Below are 18,765 nucleotides of genomic sequence, written 5' to 3'. Positions count from 1 at the left end.
GTGAATTAGAAGAAGAAGGGAAAGGCATGGTAAAGGATATACTTTCTCTTGTTTGAGGATACATGGAGTCATTTAAAGAATGGCAAACACAGGAATTTAATGATTTAAGAAGAAGAATAAACAACACAGAAGAGAAAGTGAATAAAATAGATATGACCTTAACAGAAATGGGAAAGAAAATGGACAAGATGGAAGAGCGGGCAGTAGCAGCAGAAATGGAGGTAGAAGACTTAAAAAAGAAATTGGAGGAATCTAATAAAAAAACTAAAGAGACACAAGAACTACTAGCTCAAAAAATAGATATAATGGAAAATTATAACAGAAGAAATAACATAAAGATAGTGGGCCTTAAGGAAGATGAAGAAGGCAAGAATATGAGGGAGTTTATAAAAGAGTGGATCCCTAAGACCCTAGGATGTCCAGAACTACAGCAAGAAATGGAAATAGAAAGGGCACATAGAGCATTGGCCTCTAAACCACAACCACAACAAAAACCAAGATCTATTGTAGTAAAATTCCTAAGATATACTACAAGAGAAAAGGTACTGGAGAAGACAATGGAAAAAGTAAGAGAGGGCAACAAACCACTGGAGTATAAAGGGCAAAAAATCTTCATTTATCCAGATATAAGTTTTGAACTCCTAAAGAAGAGAAAAGAGTTCAATACAGCAAAGGCGATTTTATGGAAGAAAGGGTATAAATTTATACTAAAGCATCCAGCGGTATTGAAAATATTTATTCCAGGACAACAAAACAGACTATTCTCGGATCCAGGAGAAGCACGAAAATTTGCAGAACAATTACAAAAATAGACTGAGGGATGAAGACGGGTAATGAGAGTAAAAATGATCACGATTGATATGTATGTGGGTAAAGACAAAAATAGACTGAGGGATGAAGACGGGTAATGAGAGTAAAAATGATCACGATTGATATGTATGCGGGTAAAGAGGTATAAGAGTGAATAGAGACAATGTGCATACGTGAATGTATCTGTACTTAGAGGAAAATATAGATAGTATAGACAAGAATTAATAAGGGAAGGTAATGGAATAGAGAGAATAAGGAGGGAATTAAAAGAGTGACCTTTGTGACATATGAAAAGTGAAATCTTTTCTGGGGGGGGGCTGGGTGGGGGGAAATAGCGGTCACTGCAAAATCAGTTGACGCTTGCGAGTGGATTCGCAAATCCAAATGGAGAGGGGAGATGTGGTTGTCCGACAAGGGATAAAGGACAACTTAGGAGGGGAAGGGGAGATTGGGGATAAAGAAGATAGAAATAGGAGAATAAGGAAAATGTTGGATGTTGTAGGAATGTTGTCTTATAAAGAGTTGAAAATAAGAAAACAGAAATTGATAAGGAGGAAAGGTAATGATGGAAAAACGGAAGGAGAAGATAAACAAAGTATAAAATGGCTACGCTGAACTATATGACTTTAAATATTAATGGAATACATAACCAAATTAAAAGGAAGAAACTACTAAATTACTGAAAAAGGAAAAAATTGATATAGCATTTGTCCAAGAAACACACTTAACTAAATTGGAGCACAAGAAATTAAAGAGAGATTGGGTAGGACATGTAACAGCAGCATCGTATAATTCAAAAGCAAGAGGAGTGGCTATATTAATTAGTAAAAAGGTGCCATTTAAAATAGAAGAGGAAATAATAGATCCAGCAGGGAGATATGTTATGATAAAATGTCAGATATATTCGGAGTTTTGGAATCTACTTAATATATATTCACCTAACGAAGAAGATCAAAAGATTATGCAAGATATCTTTTTGAAGTTAGCTAATACGCAAGGGAACATACTAATAGGAGGGGATTTCAACCTGAATTTGGATCCAAATATGGATAAAACGGGGAAAAAAATTAACAGGAAGAACAAAGTAACCAAATTTATAATTAAATCAATGCAAGAAATGAAACTTTTGGATATAAGGAGGAAACAAAAACCAAAAGAAAAGGAATACTCATACTACTCGGCTAGACATAAAACATACTCAAGAATAGACCTATTTTTGTTATCAGCTAGTATGCAGAATAGAGTAAGAAAAACAGAATATAAAGCGAGAATGCTATCGGACCATTCACCCTTAATATTGACAGTAATGCTAGAGGACATCCCTCCAAGAATGTATAGATGGAGATTAAACTCCATGCTACTTAAAAGACAGGATTTTAGAGAATTTATTGAAAAACAATTAAAAATGTATTTTGAAGTAAATACGGAATCAGTGGAAGATAAGTTTATACTATGGGGTGCAATGAAAGCATTCATTAGAGGGCAAATAATAAGTTATGTAACCAAGATGAAGAAGGACTATAATCAGGAAACAGAGCAGTTGGAAAGGGAAATAGTAAACATAGAAAAAAAATTAGCAATGAAGGAAGATACAACTAAAAGAGAATTGGCGGATAAAAAAATAAAATATGAAACATTACAAACATATAAGGTAGAGAAGAATATAATGAAGACAAAACAGAAATATTATGAACTAGGTGAAAAAACGCACAAAATCCTAGCATGGCAGCTTAAGACAGAGCAAGCTAAGAAAATGGTATTGGCATCAAGGAAAAAAGACAAACAAATTACATATAATCCAAAAGAAATTAAGGAAAACTTTAGAGAATTCTATGAACAATTCTACCGAACTGAAAATGAAGGGAAAGAAGGGAAAATAGATGAATTTTTGACTAAAATTGAACTACCAAAACTAGAAATAGAGGAACAAAATAAATTAACAGAACCATTTGGAACAGTAGAAATACAAGAGATAATAAAAAAATTACCAAATAATAAGACACCAGGAGAGGATGGATTTCCAATAGAATTCTACAAAACATTTAAAGACTTATTAATACCGCCCCTCCTGGATGTAATCAACCAGATTGATGAGACACAAAACTTAACAGATTCATGTAAAACAGCAATAATTACAGTAATACTAAAACAAGGGAAAGATCCACTCTCACCAGCGTCATATAGACCAATATCTTTGCTAAACACAGATTATAAGATAATAGCTAAACTATTAGCAAACAGATTAGCAGAACAGGTACCGAAAATGGTAAATTTAGACCAAACTGGATTTATCAAAAAAAGATGCACAACAGACAATATTTGTAAATTTATTAACTTAATTCATGCAGTAGAAGGGAATAAAGCACCTACAGTAGCAGTTGCTTTAGACGCAGAGAAGGCCTTCGACAGAGTAGAATGGAATTATTTGTTCAAAGTATTGCAAAAATTCAGTTTACCGGAGAAGTATATTAATTGGATTAAAGCATTATATAAGGGACCGTTAGCGAAAGTGACAGTAAATGGACATGTATCAAAGCAATTTAACTTAAGCAGGTCAACGCGGCAGGGATGCCCACTATCACCTTTATTGTTTGCGCTAGCTAGAGAACCACTAGCAGAATTGATAAGAATAGATAATAATATAAAAGGAATAAAAATAAAAGACAGGGAATATAAAATCAGTCTATTTGCGGATGATGTTATAGTGTACTTAACAGAACCAGAACTATCAATAAAAGAATTATATAAGAAATTGAAGGAATATGGAGAAGTGGCGGGTTACAAGATAAACGTAAATAAAAGTGAAGCAATGCCGATGAATAATGCGGATTTCTCAAAATTTCAGAAGGTATCTCCATTCAGATGGCAAATGCAGGCAATAAGATACCTAGGTGTACAAATAAACAAAAATCTAGGCCAATTATATAAACTCAATTACAATCCACTAATGAAAAAATTACAGGACGATTTAGAGCATTGGAAAGATCTACCACTAACACTGATAGGAAGGATAAACTGTATTAAAATGAACATTTTTCCAAGGATACTATACTTATTTCAGGCATTGCCAATACAACTGACAGAAAAATTCTTCAAAGAGTTAAAGAAAATAATAAGGAAATTTTTATGGAGAGGGGGGAAACCGAGGATAGCACTAGATAAATTAACAGAATGGTATAAACAAGTAGGCTTACAATTGCCAAACTTCAAAAATTATTATAGAGCCGCACAATTAAGATACCTATCAGATTTTTATCAAACAAGGGAAAAACCAGACTGGACGAGATTAGAATTAGATAAAATAGGGGAAAAGATACCTGAACACATATTATATAAATGGGACGAAAAATTGGTACAACATAGAACTTCTCCAGTATTACATCATCTCCTCAATATTTGGAAGAAGATTCATGTAGAAAGAAATAAAATAAATTATCAATTACCAAAACTAATATTGACGCAAAATAAGCTACTCCCTTTTACAATAGACAACCTTTCCTTTAGAAAATGGGAAAAAAAGGGATTAAAAGAATAGAAAATTGTTTTTCAGGAAGTAGATTCTTATCCTTTGAACAAATGAGAGATAAGTACAATATAACTGGAGATACAGCGCTGGCATATTACCAACTGAGATCCTACTTGAAAGATAAATTAGGAAGCAATTTGAATTTACCAGAGGGAAGTAACCTTGAATATGTGATTACAGATACAATGTTAATCAAAAGATTTATAACAAATATGTATATTAAACTGCAAGAAAAGGAGAATGAGGAAACAAATGGTAAAACTAAACAAAAATGGGAACAAGATTTAAATATAAAGATAAAAAAGGAAACATGGGAGAAATTATGTTCTGGAACGATGAGAAATACAATAAATACGAGACTACGTATGATACAATATAATTGGTTACACAGACTATACATTACACCGCAAAAGTTAAATAAATGGGACCCAACAGTATCTGATAGATGTTTTCGATGTAAAAAAGAAATGGGAACAACAATTCATGCAATCTGGACATGTGAGAGAGTAGAAAAATTTTGGGATGATCTCAGTCAGATATTAAATAAAATAACAGAAAACAATATACCAAAGAATCCAGAGATCTTTCTCCTAAGTAACATAAAAAACAAAGAATTTGGAATTGATTTGGAGGATGCACAAAAAAGATTTGTTAAGATAGCCCTAGCCGTAGCAAAAAAATGTATTATGTCAACCTGGAAATTGGAAGATAATTTGAAAATACAACTATGGTATATAGAAATGAATAAATGTATTCCATTAGAAAAAATAACATATAGTTTAAGAAATAATATTGAAATATTCGAACAAGTATGGGAGCCTTACATTAAATACAATAGCGAAAACCTACCGGGGACAAACATTACCGAAGTTGATGGAAGGAGAAGGAAAGAAAAGAATGGACTCAGTAGAATTTCTGGTGTATTTTTGTTGAATGACAACATTGTCTGACTGGCTTAATGCAACCTAGATTGTATACCTAAAATGGATGAGGGGGGGGGTGGGGGGATGGCTTGGGAGGAGGGAGGGGGGGGGAGAAAAAGTCACTGTATATGTGTGAAAAAGAAAAAGTGTATATCATGGCTAATGTGATTTATGGTGTGAAAAATAAAAAATTTAAAAAAAAAACAAGATACTGTATACTAAAAGCTTACCATGCCTTGTGGTTTTGCACGTCCACCATTTTTAGAATATGTTGCAAAAGATGACCATGGTTCCTAAAGGTAGAAATATTCATTTAGAAGTTGTATCAAAGTAGCAAACATCACAGCTGTATTCGTAAACACACTCCTCAATAATCAACCACTGGAAACAAGGCAAAAACACATTCACACAAGGCAATTTCAGAACTAAATACATTTAAATGAAAGTCAGCATATTAATTTTAAAATTTTTTTTAAAGATAAGCACAGTTACAGGACCTTCCAGCCCATTAGCCTGCGCCATCCAAATATACCCATGTGGCCAATTAACCTTCTAACTCTATACATGTTTGGAATTTGGGAGGAAACCGGAGCACCTGGAGGAACCACAGCCAGACACAGAGAACTTACAAACTCCTTACAAACAGCTCTGGATTTAAACCTGGGTCGCTGGTGTAGTAATAGCATTGTGTTAACTACTCGACTAACAATGTAGCCCCCTTTCTGTTTTCTGGCCTAATATACTTACGATCATGAAAAAATAAAAATTCTGACCTTGTGTAACAACTCTATTTCACAAGCCATTTGCCATAGTGCCGAAAATGCCTGATAGTGTTTCATGTTACCAGGTTCTGCCATCAGTTTCTATAGGTGAAGTAACAAAATATACAATTTTAAACGACAGAATATGAAGTACAAGACGTAGATTAACATCCAAAAGATCTCTCAGCATACCAGGTATTCTTTCTCACTTATGAACAAGTTGATTTCTATTCTCCCATACTGAAAGATTGAAATCCTTTCGAACAAAGCATAAATTAGCTTCCAAAGCATGTTCCGCTCGTTTCTTTGAGGGATGATTCCAACTACTTTAACTGGAATATCTAGGAAAGAAAATAATTTCTTAGATCAGCAATCATTTAAAAAGGACATTTAACTATATTTATAGAAGATAACTGGTGAACATGACCAAAGATCCATGAAGATAGCAGCACATGTCGACAAAGTGATTTAGATAGCATTGAATTTATGAACAAGTGTTAATTGGGGTTAATTGGTAAGGGCCAATAAAAGGAGTAGAAAGGGAGGGAGTGGCCAGCGAGTGAGTGGCCCAGTGAAGAAGTGGGGTCTTAGGACTTTGGCTTGAGGGACTTCAGCGAGAAGGAGCTACTTGTGTGGGAAGGGTATTTATATTAAGAAAGGAGGAAATGGAGTCAGTTGGGGTAGTTAAGTGCTCCAGTTGTGGGATGTGGGAAGTCGGAGACACCACAGCTGTTCCTCACGACTACACCTGCAAAAGGTGCATCCAATTGCATATAATGAGTGACCGTGTTAAGGAGCTTGAGCTGCAGTTGGATGAACTGAGGATCATAAGGGAAGCAGAGGCAGCGATAGAGAGGAGTTACAAAGAGACAGTCATCCCTAGAAGACAGGAGTCAGGGAATTGGGTGACTGTGAGGAAAGGAGGGAGTGTGCCAGTGCAGACTACCCATGTGGAAGTGCCACTCAGCAATATGTATTCTGCATTGGATACTGCTGGGGGGAACAGCCTATCAGGGACGAGTCGTGGGGGTCAGGTATCTGGCACGGGGGCTGCCCCTGAGGTTCAGAAGGGAAGGAGGGATAAGAACAGGATACTTGTAGTTGGGGACTCGTTAGTCAGAGGGACAAAGAGAAGGTTTGTGGGACGAGATCGGGGATCCAGGTTGGTATGTTGCCTCCCTGGTGCCAGGGTCAGGGATATCTCTGATCGAGTACATAGCATTCTGCAAGGGGAAGGAGAACAGCCAGAAGTCGTGGTCCATGTGGGGACCAATGACTTAGCTAGATGTGGGGATGAGATCCTGAAACAGGATTATATGGAATTAGGTAGGAAGTTAAAAAACAGGTCCTCCAAGGTAGTAATCTCTGATTTGCTGCCGGTGCCACGCGCTAGTGAGGGTAGAAATAGGAGGATGTGGAGGATGAATGCGTGGCTAAAGAGATGGTGCAGGGGGCAAGGGATAAGATTTCTGGATCATTGGGATCTCTTCTGGGGAAGGTCGTCGGACCTGTACAAAAGGGACGGACTCCACTTGAACTGGAGGGGGACCAATGTGCTGACAAGCAGATTTGCTAGAGCTGTGGGGGAAGGTTTAAACTAGTTTGGCAGGGGGGTGGGGAACAGAGGGTGAGAGCAGAGTCAAGGGAGCTTGGCCACCTAGATAAGAATAAAAACGATGACAAAGGTAGGATGGAGATTAGGGTAGAAGGTAGAAAAGAGAATATAGGCGAGGTCATTCTCTGAAATGCATATATTTTAATGCAAGAAGCATGGTGAACAAGGTAGACGAGCTTAGAGCATGGACAGATACTTGGGGTCACGATATTGTGGCAATTAGTGAGACCTGGCTAAAGGAGGGGCAAGACTGGCAACTTAACCTTCCAGGATACATTTATTTTAGATGTGAAAGATCAGGGGGTAAAAAAAAGGGGGAGGAGTTGCTCTGCTTGTTAAGGAGGACATTACTGCCGTGAGGTGGCAAGATGGTCTGGAGGGATCGTCCAGTGAGGCTGTTTGGGTAGAATTGAGGGGTGAAGGAGACATGAGGGTGCTAATAGGGTGTATTACAGACCACCAAATGGGTCAAGGAAACTAAAGGAACAAATGTGTAAAGAGATAACGTATATGTGTGAGAATCATAAGGTAGTGATCATGGGAGATTTTATCTTCCCTCACATTGATTGGGATACCCATACAGTTAGAGGGCTGGATGGGCTAGAGTTCATTAAATGTGTTCAAGATTGTTTTCTGAATCAATTAGTAGAAGAACAGACTCGGGACAGTGTAATACTGGATCTCCTGTTATGGAACGAGCTAGGTCAGGTATCAGACATTAATGTTGGAGATCCAATTGGGTCTAGTGATCATAATTCTGTTAGTTTTAAGGTAGTTTTAGGGAAGAGCAAGGAGGGGCCTAAAGTTGAGGTCCTGGATTGGAGAAGAGCAAATTTCGAAGGAATAAGAAGGGATTTGGGGAGTATTGAGTGGGACAGGATATTTTCAGGTAAGGATGTTAATGAAAAATGGAGGATATTCAAAAAAGAAATTTTGAGGGTACAGAGTAGTTATGTCCCAGTGAGGATCAAAGAAAAGGCTGGAAGTCATAGGGAGGCTTGGTTTTTGAGGAACATTGGAAATTTGGTTAGGAGAAAAAGGAAGGTGTACAAGAGGTATAAAGAATAGAGAGCTGACAATTTGAAGGAGGACTACAAGGAGTGTAGAAGGAATCTTAAGAAAGAAATTAGAAAGGCCAAAAAAAGGCACAAAGAGGCTTTGGCAGACAGAGTAAAAATAAATCTAAAGGGTTTCTATAAGTACATTAAAAGTAAAAGATTAGTGAGGGATAAAATTGGACCCCTTGTAGATAGTGAGGGTAGGCTGAGTGAGAAGTCTGAGGAAATGGGGGAAATTTTGAATGATTTCTTTGCCTCGGTATTCACTAGGGAAAAAAATGTTGAACCAGTTGAAGTAAAGAAAAATAGTGGGGAGGTCATGAAGCATATAAGGATAACCGAGGAGGTAGTGATGGCTGTGTTGAAAAAGATAAAGGTGGATAAATCTCCAGGACCGGACAAAATATTCCCAAGGACACTCAGGGAGGCTAGTGGACAGATAGTGGGGCCATTAACAGAGATATTTAGAATGTCACTGGTCACGGGGGTAGTGCCAAAGGATTGGAGGGTGGCGCATGTGGATCAGCTGTTTAAGAAAGGGTCTAAATGTAAACCTGGGAATTGTAGGCCCGTGAGTCTGACGCCTGTGGTGGGCAAGTTGATGGAAAGTGTTCTGAGGGATGGTATTTACAAATATTTGGAGGTACAGGGATTGCTAGGGAGTAATCAGCATGGTTTTGTCAGGGGTAGATCATGCTTGACAAACCTGATTGAGTTTTTCAGGGGGTTACAAAAAAGGTTGATGAAGGGAAAGCTGTGGATGTTGTCTATTTAGACTTTAGTAAAGCTTTTGACAAAGTTCCCCACAGGAGGTTAGGAAAAAAGGTGGAGGCATTAGGTATAAATGAGGAGGTAGTGAAATGGATTCAGCAATGGTTGGATGGGAGGTGTCAGAGAGTAGTGGTAGAAAATTGTTTGTCCAATTGGAGGCCGGTGACTAGTGGAGTTCCTCAGGGATCGATCCTGGGTCCACTATTGTTTGTTATATATATTAACAATCTGGAAGTAGGGGTGGAAAATTGGATAAGCAAGTTTGCGGATGATACAAAGATTGGTGGTGTTGTGGACAGTGAAGAAGATTATCGTAGATTAAAAGGTGACTTAGGAAGGCTGGAGGTGTGGGCTGAGAAATGGCTGATGGAATTTAATACAGATAAGTGTGAGGTGTTACATTTTGGAAAGGCAAATATGAATAGGTCGTATGCATTAAATGGTAGGCTATTGAGATGTGCAGAGCAACAAAGGGATTTAGGAGTTGTGGTAAATAGTACCCTCAAGGCTGATACTCAGGTAGATGGTGTGGTGAAGAAGACATTTGGAATGTTGGCCTTCATAAATCGGAGTATTGAATTCATGAGTAGGGAGGTTATGATGAAATTGTACAAGGCATTGGTGAGGCCAAATTTGGAGAACTGTGTACAGTTTTGGTCACCAAATTATAGGAAAGATATAAACAAAATAGAGAGAGTGCAGAGAAGGTTCACGAGAATGTTGACAGGATTTCAAGGTTTGAGTTACAGGGAAAGGTTGTGCAGACTGGGGCTTTTTTCTCTGGAGCGTAGAAGATTGAGAGGGGACTTGATAGAGGTGCTTAAGATTTTAAAAGGGACAGACAGAGTAAATGTGGATAGGCTTTTTCAATTAAGAGTGGGGGGGATTCAAACTAGAGGGCATGGTTTAAGATTGAAGGGGGAAAATTATAAGGGGAACATGAGGGGAAATTTCTTTATTACGCAAAGGGTGGTGGGGATGTGGAATGAGCTTCCGACAGACGTGGTCGAGGTGGGATCATTGGTTACATTTAAGGAAAGACTAGATAGTTACATGGATAGGAGAGGACTGGAGGGGTATGGACTGGGTGCTGGTCAGTGGGACTAGGAGGGTGGGGATTTGTTACGGCATGGACTAGTAGGGCCGAACTGGCCTGTTCTGTGCTGTAAGTGGTTATATGGTTAAGTGGTTTTTGGCACAATTATAAAAAACACTGTTTAGGCCAGTGGTTCTTAACCTTTTTCTTTCCATTCACATACCACTTTAAGTATTCCCTATGCCATAGGTGCTCTGTGATTAGTAAAAGATTGCTTAAGGTGGCATGTGGGTGGAAAGAAAAAGTTTGAAAGCCATTGTTTTAATCATACCTAATTGACTCGTTATGTGCATGGCTTCATGCACATGGGCCAAAAAAATTTTCTCAAGCAAAATATTTCAGTAACATTGGGTCTCGAGCCGTGATTCCCAACCTTCCCTTCCCATTTCCACCCCATTAAGTTCGAAACTTACAAGGGATGCAAGTTAATTGGGAATAAATTGGGCTGCACGGACTTGTGGGCCAAAATGGCCTGTTCCCGTGCTCTACGTCTAAATTAAAAATAAAAAAAGATACTTTTGACATCATGTTCCTGTGTTCTACTGTTCTAATCCGTGTATTTTTCACCCAGAAAGTGGTTGAAATCTGATATGTGCTGCCCGAGGGGATGGTGACAGTAGGCATCTTTTGATTACTAAAACCAACAGTTTGGAACATCATTAAGAATAAACAGTATACTGATGAGCGCAGTAATCACAAAGGGATTGGTCTTCCAAGGAAGATCTCCACTGCTGATGACGGAAGAATTCTCATCCTAATGAAGAAAAATCCCCAAATGCATGTCTGAAAGATCAGAAACACTTTCAGGAGGCAGATATGGATGTGTGAATGACTACTGTCCGCAGAAGACTTTATGAAAAGAAATATAGAGGCTACACGGCAAGATGCAAACAATGGCAAAGGCAGTAGGCTTTGGATCTTGACCAGTTCCTTTACGCCTCTACACTTTCCTCTTGCCATCACTCTGATATAGGTTAATCTTGGTCACAAGGGGAGGGCGTTGCCAGATGGCGCAAGGAACAGACGTGCCTTCCAGTCCTCTCCTGACTCTAACTTATTGTTTTGTCTTTAAGTGCCCGTTAAAACTTTTTAAAAAAAGTTTATAAATAGTATGAGATGTTGAATTACGCGAATTTAATTCTGTGAAAGAACGGTTGTGGAAAAAAAGACATAGGGCAACATTCAGGTATTCTGCGGTACTGAAGATTTTTTAGGATGGAAATTAGCCAAAATTCTTTGACAATCCTAAAGAGGTTATGGACTTTGCTCAGTCTCTACCAATCATGCAGTTTCAGGAACAATGTAGTCCTTCAAGGTCTCCAAAGAGAGTAGAGATGTAAGGTGGTATCCAGATTTTTAAAAGAAATGGAAGCAATGGTGATCGAAGTGGTAACGTTGATTTAAAAATAAATCTTTTATCTTTTTTTTTGAAAAGAGTTTAAATAATGATGATAGTTTAATGAAATGGGAGTTGGGAGAGGGAACTGGTTGGGCACTAGTTTCCAGAAGTCATCAGCTACCTGTGAGTTATCTCACACCCAATATTTTGGGGGAGTTACCGCTTTGGGCGGTTTAAACAGGAGGAGGTAGTTGTGATCTCTGACCTGTTTTTTTTTCTTTTTAATTTTTGGGTTAAGAAGTGAAGGTTTTTTTTTTAATTATTTTTTTAAAATAAATAATTTTTTTAAAAACTCTGTTTTTATTGTAATTGCGAGGGAATTGGGAGGTGTTTTTTTTCTTTTTTTTTTCTTTTTTAAGAGGATGATGTCACAGAAGATAAGTCAAAAATTGAGGATGTTGAATTAGATGAAGAGGAAGATGAGGGGAAAGGTGATAAGAAGAAGAAAATTAAGTACAAATACATTGAGGGAGAAGAGTTTAATAAAATTAAGTTAATTTTGAGAGAATTTTGAAGATGTTATAAATGAAGAATATGGAGAATTTTATAAGAGTTTGAATTTTTTTTTCTTTTTTTATATAAGAGGGGAAGGGAATAAAAAGTTTATCTGATTGTTTTTCTAAGGGATGTTTTTGTTCTCTCGATTAATTATAAAGGAAGCTTGGTATTAATGTAAATTCTGTATTTATGTATTATTAATTATGATTTTTTGTATAACAGATATGTGGTTGATATATGATTTTAATATTTGAATTTAGTTTTAAAGTGGATTTCATTTGTTAAATACATGAATTATGTTTGATTTAAATATATGTTTAAGGGTATTATTTTAGTATTGATATTTTTTTTATTGTTAGTAATTTTTGTTGTTGTTAAGTTTTATCCTTTTTTTGTAAGTGGGGTTTTTTCTATTTTATTTACAACATTGTTAATTAATTCTTCACTCTTTATTTTGGGGGGAGGGTTGGATTAATTTTAAATTAGATTATTAATGTTGTGTTATAATTATTGGGGGGGTTAATTTGTGTAGTTTAATGATGTAGTATTTAATGGCGAGCTCTCCACTGGCCACCGTGACAGAGGTGCACCAAAGAAAAGGTACAAGGACTGCCTAAAGAAATCTCTTGGTGCCTGCCACATTGACCACCGCCAGTGGGCTGATAACGCCTCAAACCGTGCATCTTGGCGCCTCACAGTTTGGCGGGCAGCAACCTCCTTTGAAGAAGACCGCAGAGCCCACCTCACTGACAAAAGGCAAAGGAGGAAAAACCCAACACCCAACCCCAACCAACCAATTTTCCGCTGCAACCGTGTCTGCTTGTCCCGCATCGGACTTGTCAGCCACAAACGAGCCTGCAGCTGATGTGGACTTTTTACCCCCTCCATAAATCTTCGTCCGCGAAGCCAAGCCAAAGATTCTAATTTTTATTATCTTATTTTTTATTATTTCTTTAAAAGTAATTTTTATTTTATTCATGTCATAAAATTTTAAATAAAGTTTAAAAAAAAATCTTGGTCACAAGGCCTTTTTTTCCAGAATTTTGTAGGTTCTTTTAACTTGGCAAATTATAATATGGCCATCATGTTTCTGTGGCTTGCATCTTGCCATGTTGCCTTGGTATTTCTTTTCATAAAGTCTTCTTTCAGGAGGAGTCACGTGATGGAGTAGTGGCCGGACGGTGAACTCCAGCCCTCTCCAGAAAAGTCGGGAAAAACAAGAGAAAATACAAAGGCACAGAAATACAAGTTAAAGAAAAGTGAATATAAAGGTGGAAAGAAGATGGAGACAAAAGGAGAAAAATCAAAATCAACGGAAAGAAGAGAGGAAGAGAAGACAACGGAGGAAAAAGGTGAAGGCCTTACATGTCCGAAGAGGCCCGCTGTGGAGAGAAGACCCCACTACCTCAGGTCGGTAGAAAGAGAACTACAACAATGGCTCACAGAGCCGAGTAAAAGTGCGCAACCGCGCATGCGCGAGGAGTCGCGCATGCGCGGATGCGCATGAAAAAAAACACACCGACGGGAGGGGGGACCAGCTGGGGAGTCGATCTCCACAGCCGGCAACGACAGCTGCAGAACACCTGCAGCAAGAAGAGACCACAGAAGACAATGGAAACAAGAAAGAAGAGGAGGAAAGGGCAGCAAAGAAACAACAGATGGTCAACCTGGAGGAAGAAGAAGAGGAAGAGGAAGAGTACAGGGAAATAGAAGAAGAAAAGAAAGGCAAGGTAAAGGAGGTACTTGCTCTTGTTAGAGGATACATGGAGTCATTTAAAGAATGGCAAACACAGGAATTCAATGATTTAAGAAGAAGAATAAACAACACAGAAAAGAAAATAAATAAAATGGATATGACCTTAACAGAAATGGGGAAAAAAATGGACAAGATGGAAGAACGGGCAATAGCAGCAGAAATGGAGGTAGAAGACTTAAAAAAGAAATTGGAGGAATCTAATAAAAAAACTAAAGAGACACAAGAATTACTAGCCCAAAAAATAGATATAATGGAAAATTATAACAGAAGAAATAACATAAAGATAGTGGGCCTTAAGGAAGATGTAGAAGGCAAGAATATGAGGGAGTTTATAAAAGAATGGATCCCTAAGGCCCTAGGATGTCCAGAACTACAGCAAGAAATGGAAATAGAAAGGGCACATAGAGCATTGGCCCCTAAACCACAACCACAACAAAAACCAAGATCTATTGTAGTAAAATTCCTAAGATATACTACAAGAGAAAAGGTACTGGAGAAGACAATGGAAAAAGTAAGAGAGGGCAACAAACCACTGGAGTATAAAGGGCAAAAAATCTTCATTTATCCAGATATAAGCTTTGAACTCCTAAAGAAGAGAAAAGAGTTCAATGCAGCAAAAGCGATTTTATGGAAGAAAGGATATAAATTTACACTGAAGCATCCTGCGGTATTGAAAATATTTATTCCAGGACAACAAAACAGACTATTCTCGGATCCAGAAGAAGCACGAAAATTTGCAGAACAATTACAAAAATAGACTGAGGGATGAAGACGGGTAATGAGAGCAAAAATTATCACGATTGATATGTATGTGGGTAAAGACAAAAATAGACTGAGGGATGAAGACGGGTAAGGAGGGTAAAAATGACCACGATTGATATGTATGCGGGTAAAGAGGTATAAGAGTGAATAGAGACAATGGGCATATGTGAAAGTATCTGTAATTAGAGGAAAACATAGAGAGTATAGACAAGAATTAATAAGGGAAGGTAATGGAATAGAGAGAATAAGGAGGGAACTAAAAGAGTGACCTTTGTGACATATAAAAAACAAAATCTTTTCTGGGGGGGGCTGGGTGGGGGGAAAAGAGCGGTCACTGCAAAATCAGTTGACGCTTGCGAGTGGATTCGCAAATCCAAATGGAGAGGGGAGATGTGGTTGTCCGACAAGGGATAAAGGGCAACTCAGGAGGGGAAGGGGAGATTGGGGATAAAGAAGATAGAAATAGGAGAATAAGGAAAATGTTGGATGTTGTAGGAATGTTGTCTGGTAAAGAGTTGAAAATAAGAAAACAAATGGAAAAGGAGGAAAGGTAATGATGGAAAAACGGAAAGAGAAGATAAACAAAATATAAAATGGCTACGCTGAACTATATGACTCTAAATATTAATGGAATACATAACCAAATTAAAAGGAAGAAACTACTAAATTTACTGAAAAAGGAAAAAATAGATATAGCATTTGTCCAAGAAACACATTTAACTGAATTGGAGCACAAGAAATTAAAGAGAGATTGGGTAGGACATGTAACAGCAGCATCGTATAATTCAAAAGCAAGAGGAGTGGCTATATTAATTAGCAAAAATGTGCCATTTAAAATAGAAGAGGAAATAATAGATCCAGCAGGGAGATATGTTATGATAAAATGTCAGATATATTCAGAGCTTTGGAATCTACTTAATATATATTCACCTAACGAAGAAGATCAAAAGTTTATACAAGATATCTTTTTGAAGGTAGCTAATACGCAAGGGAACATACTAATAGGAGGGGATTTCAATCTGAATTTGGATCCAAATATGGATAAAACGGGGAAAAAAATTAACAGGAAGAACAAAGTAACCAAATTTATAATTAAATCAATGCAAGAAATGAAACTTGTGGACATATGGAGGAAACAAAACCCAAAAGAAAAGGAATACTCATACTACTCGACTAGACATAAAACATACTCAAGGATAGACCTATTCCTGTTATCAGCCCACATACAAGGGAGAGTTAGGAAAACGGAATATAAAGCTAGACTATTATCGGACCACTCACCCCTGTTATTGGCAATAGAGCTAGAAGACATCCCTCCAAGAATGTATAGATGGAGATTAAACCCCATGCTACTTAAAAGACAGGATTTTAGAGAATTTATTGAAAAACAATTAAAAATGTACTTTGAAGTAAATACGGAATCAGTGGAAGATAAGTTTATACTATGGGACGCAATGAAAGCATTCATTAGAGGGCAAATAATAAGTTATGCAACCAAGATGAAGAAGGACTATAATCAGGAAACAGAGCAGTTGGAAAGGGAAATAATAAACATAGAAAAAAAATTAGCAATAAAGGAAGATACAACCAAAAGAAGAGAATTGGCGGATAAAAAAATAAAATATGAAACATTACAAACATATAAGGTGGAGAAGAATATAATGAAGACAAAACAGAAATATTATGAACTAGGGGAAAAAACACACAAAATCCTAGCATGGCAGCTTAAGACAGAGCAAACTAAGAAAATGGTATTGGCAACAAGGAAAAAAGACAAACAAATTACATATAATCCAAAAGAAATTAAGGAAAACTTCAGAGAATTCTATGAACAATTATACCGAACCGAAAACGAAGGGAAAGAAGGGAAAATAGATGAATTTCTGACTAAAATTGAACTACCAAAACTACAAATAGAGGAACAAAATAAATTAACAGAACCATTTGGAACAGTAGAAATACAAGAGATAATAAAAAATTTACCAAATAATAAGACACCAGGAGAGGATGGACTCCCAATAGAATTCTACAAAACATTTAAAGACCTAATAATACCGCCCCTCCTGGATGTAATCAACCAAATTGATGAGACACAAAACTTACCAGATTCATGTAAAACAGCAATAATTACAGTGATACTAAAACAAGGGAAAGATCCACTCTCACCAGCGTCATATAGACCAATATCTCTGCTAAACACAGATTATAAGATAATAGCTAAACTATTAGCGAACAGATTAGCAGAACAGGTACCGAAAATGGTAAATTTAGACCAAACTGGATTTATCAAAAAAAGACGCACAACAGACAATATTTGTAAATTTATTAACTTAATTCATGCAGTAGAAGGAAAGAAAGCACCGGCAGTAGCAGTTGCTTTAGACGCAGAGAAGGCCTTCGACAGAGTAGAATGGAATTACTTGTTCAAAGTATTGCAAAAATTCAGTTTACCGGAGAAGTATATTAATTGGATTAAAGCATTATATAAGGGACCGTTAGCGAAAGTGACAGTAAATGGACATGTATCAAAGCAATTTAACTTAAGCAGGTCAATGCGGCAGGGATGCCCACTATCACCATTATTGTTTGCGCTAGCTATAGAACCACTAGCAGAATCGATAAGAAGAGATAATAATATAAAAGGAATAAAAATAAAAGACAGGGAATATAAAATCAGTCTGTTTGCGGATGATGTGATAGTGTACTTAACAGAACCAGAACTATCAATAAAAGAACTATATAAGAAATTGAAGGAATATGGAGAAGTGTCGGGATACAAGATAAACGTAAATAAAAGTGAAGCAGTGCCATTGAATAATGCGGATTTCTCAAAATTTAAGGAGGAATCCCCATTCAGATGGCAAACGCAGGCAATAAGATACCTAGGTGTGCAAATAAACAAAAATCTAGGCCAATTATATAAACTCAATTACAATCCACTAATGAAAAAATTACAGGACGATTTAGAGCATTGGAAAGAGCTACCACTAACACTGATAGGAAGGATAAACTGTATTAAAATGAACATTTTTCCAAGGATACTATACTTATTTCAGGCATTGCCAATACAACTGACAGAAAAATTCTTCAAAGAGTTAAAGAAAATAATAAGGAGATTTTTATGGAGAGGGGGGAAACCGAGGATAGCACTAGACAAATTAACAGAATGGTATAAACAAGGAGGCTTACAATTGCCAAACTTCAAAAATTATTATAGAGCCGCACAATTAAGGTACCTATCAGAATTTTATCAAACAAGGGAAAAACCAGACTGGACGAGACTAGAATTAGATAAAATAGGGGAAAAGATACCTGAACACATATTATATAAATGGGACGAAAAATTGGTACAACATAGAACTTCTCCAGTATTACACCATCTCCTCAATATATGGAAGAAGATTCATGTAGAAAGAAATAAAATAAATTACCAAATACCAAAACTAATATTGACGCAAAATAAGCTACTCCCTTTTACAATAGACAACCTTGCCTTTAGAAAATGGGAAAAAAAAGGGATTAAAAGAATAGAAAATTGTTTTTCAGGAAGTAGATTCTTATCCTTTGAACAAATGAGAGATAAGTACAATATAACGGGAGATACAGCGCTGGCATATTACCAACTGAGATCCTACTTGAAAGATAAATTAGGAAGCAACTTGAGTTTACCAGAGGGAAGTAACCTTGAATATGTGATTACAGATACAATGTTAATCAAAAGATTTATAAAAAATATGTATATTAAACTGCAAGAAAAGGAAAATGAGGAAACAAATGGTAAAACTAAACA

General features: G+C 36.9%; 1 protein-coding gene across 1 annotated transcript in view; it reads right to left on the bottom strand.

Annotated features, from left to right (window-relative positions):
- Positions 1-18,765, bottom strand: part of tfb2m (transcription factor B2, mitochondrial) — a 41,263-nt gene that overhangs the window by 8,452 nt on the left and 14,046 nt on the right. Inside the window, exons 5-7 of the mRNA XM_069930862.1 lie at positions 6,213-6,361; positions 6,033-6,122; positions 5,490-5,552 (exon numbers count right to left, since the gene is read on the bottom strand). Of these exons, the coding sequence (XP_069786963.1) occupies positions 5,490-5,552; positions 6,033-6,122; positions 6,213-6,361 (302 nt within the window). The remainder of the gene's footprint in view (positions 1-5,489; positions 5,553-6,032; positions 6,123-6,212; positions 6,362-18,765) is intronic.

This window comes from Narcine bancroftii, chromosome 4, assembly GCF_036971445.1.
Source record: "Narcine bancroftii isolate sNarBan1 chromosome 4, sNarBan1.hap1, whole genome shotgun sequence".
Taxonomy (NCBI): domain Eukaryota; kingdom Metazoa; phylum Chordata; class Chondrichthyes; order Torpediniformes; family Narcinidae; genus Narcine; species Narcine bancroftii.
This window is presented reverse-complemented; position numbering and strand designations above follow the sequence as displayed.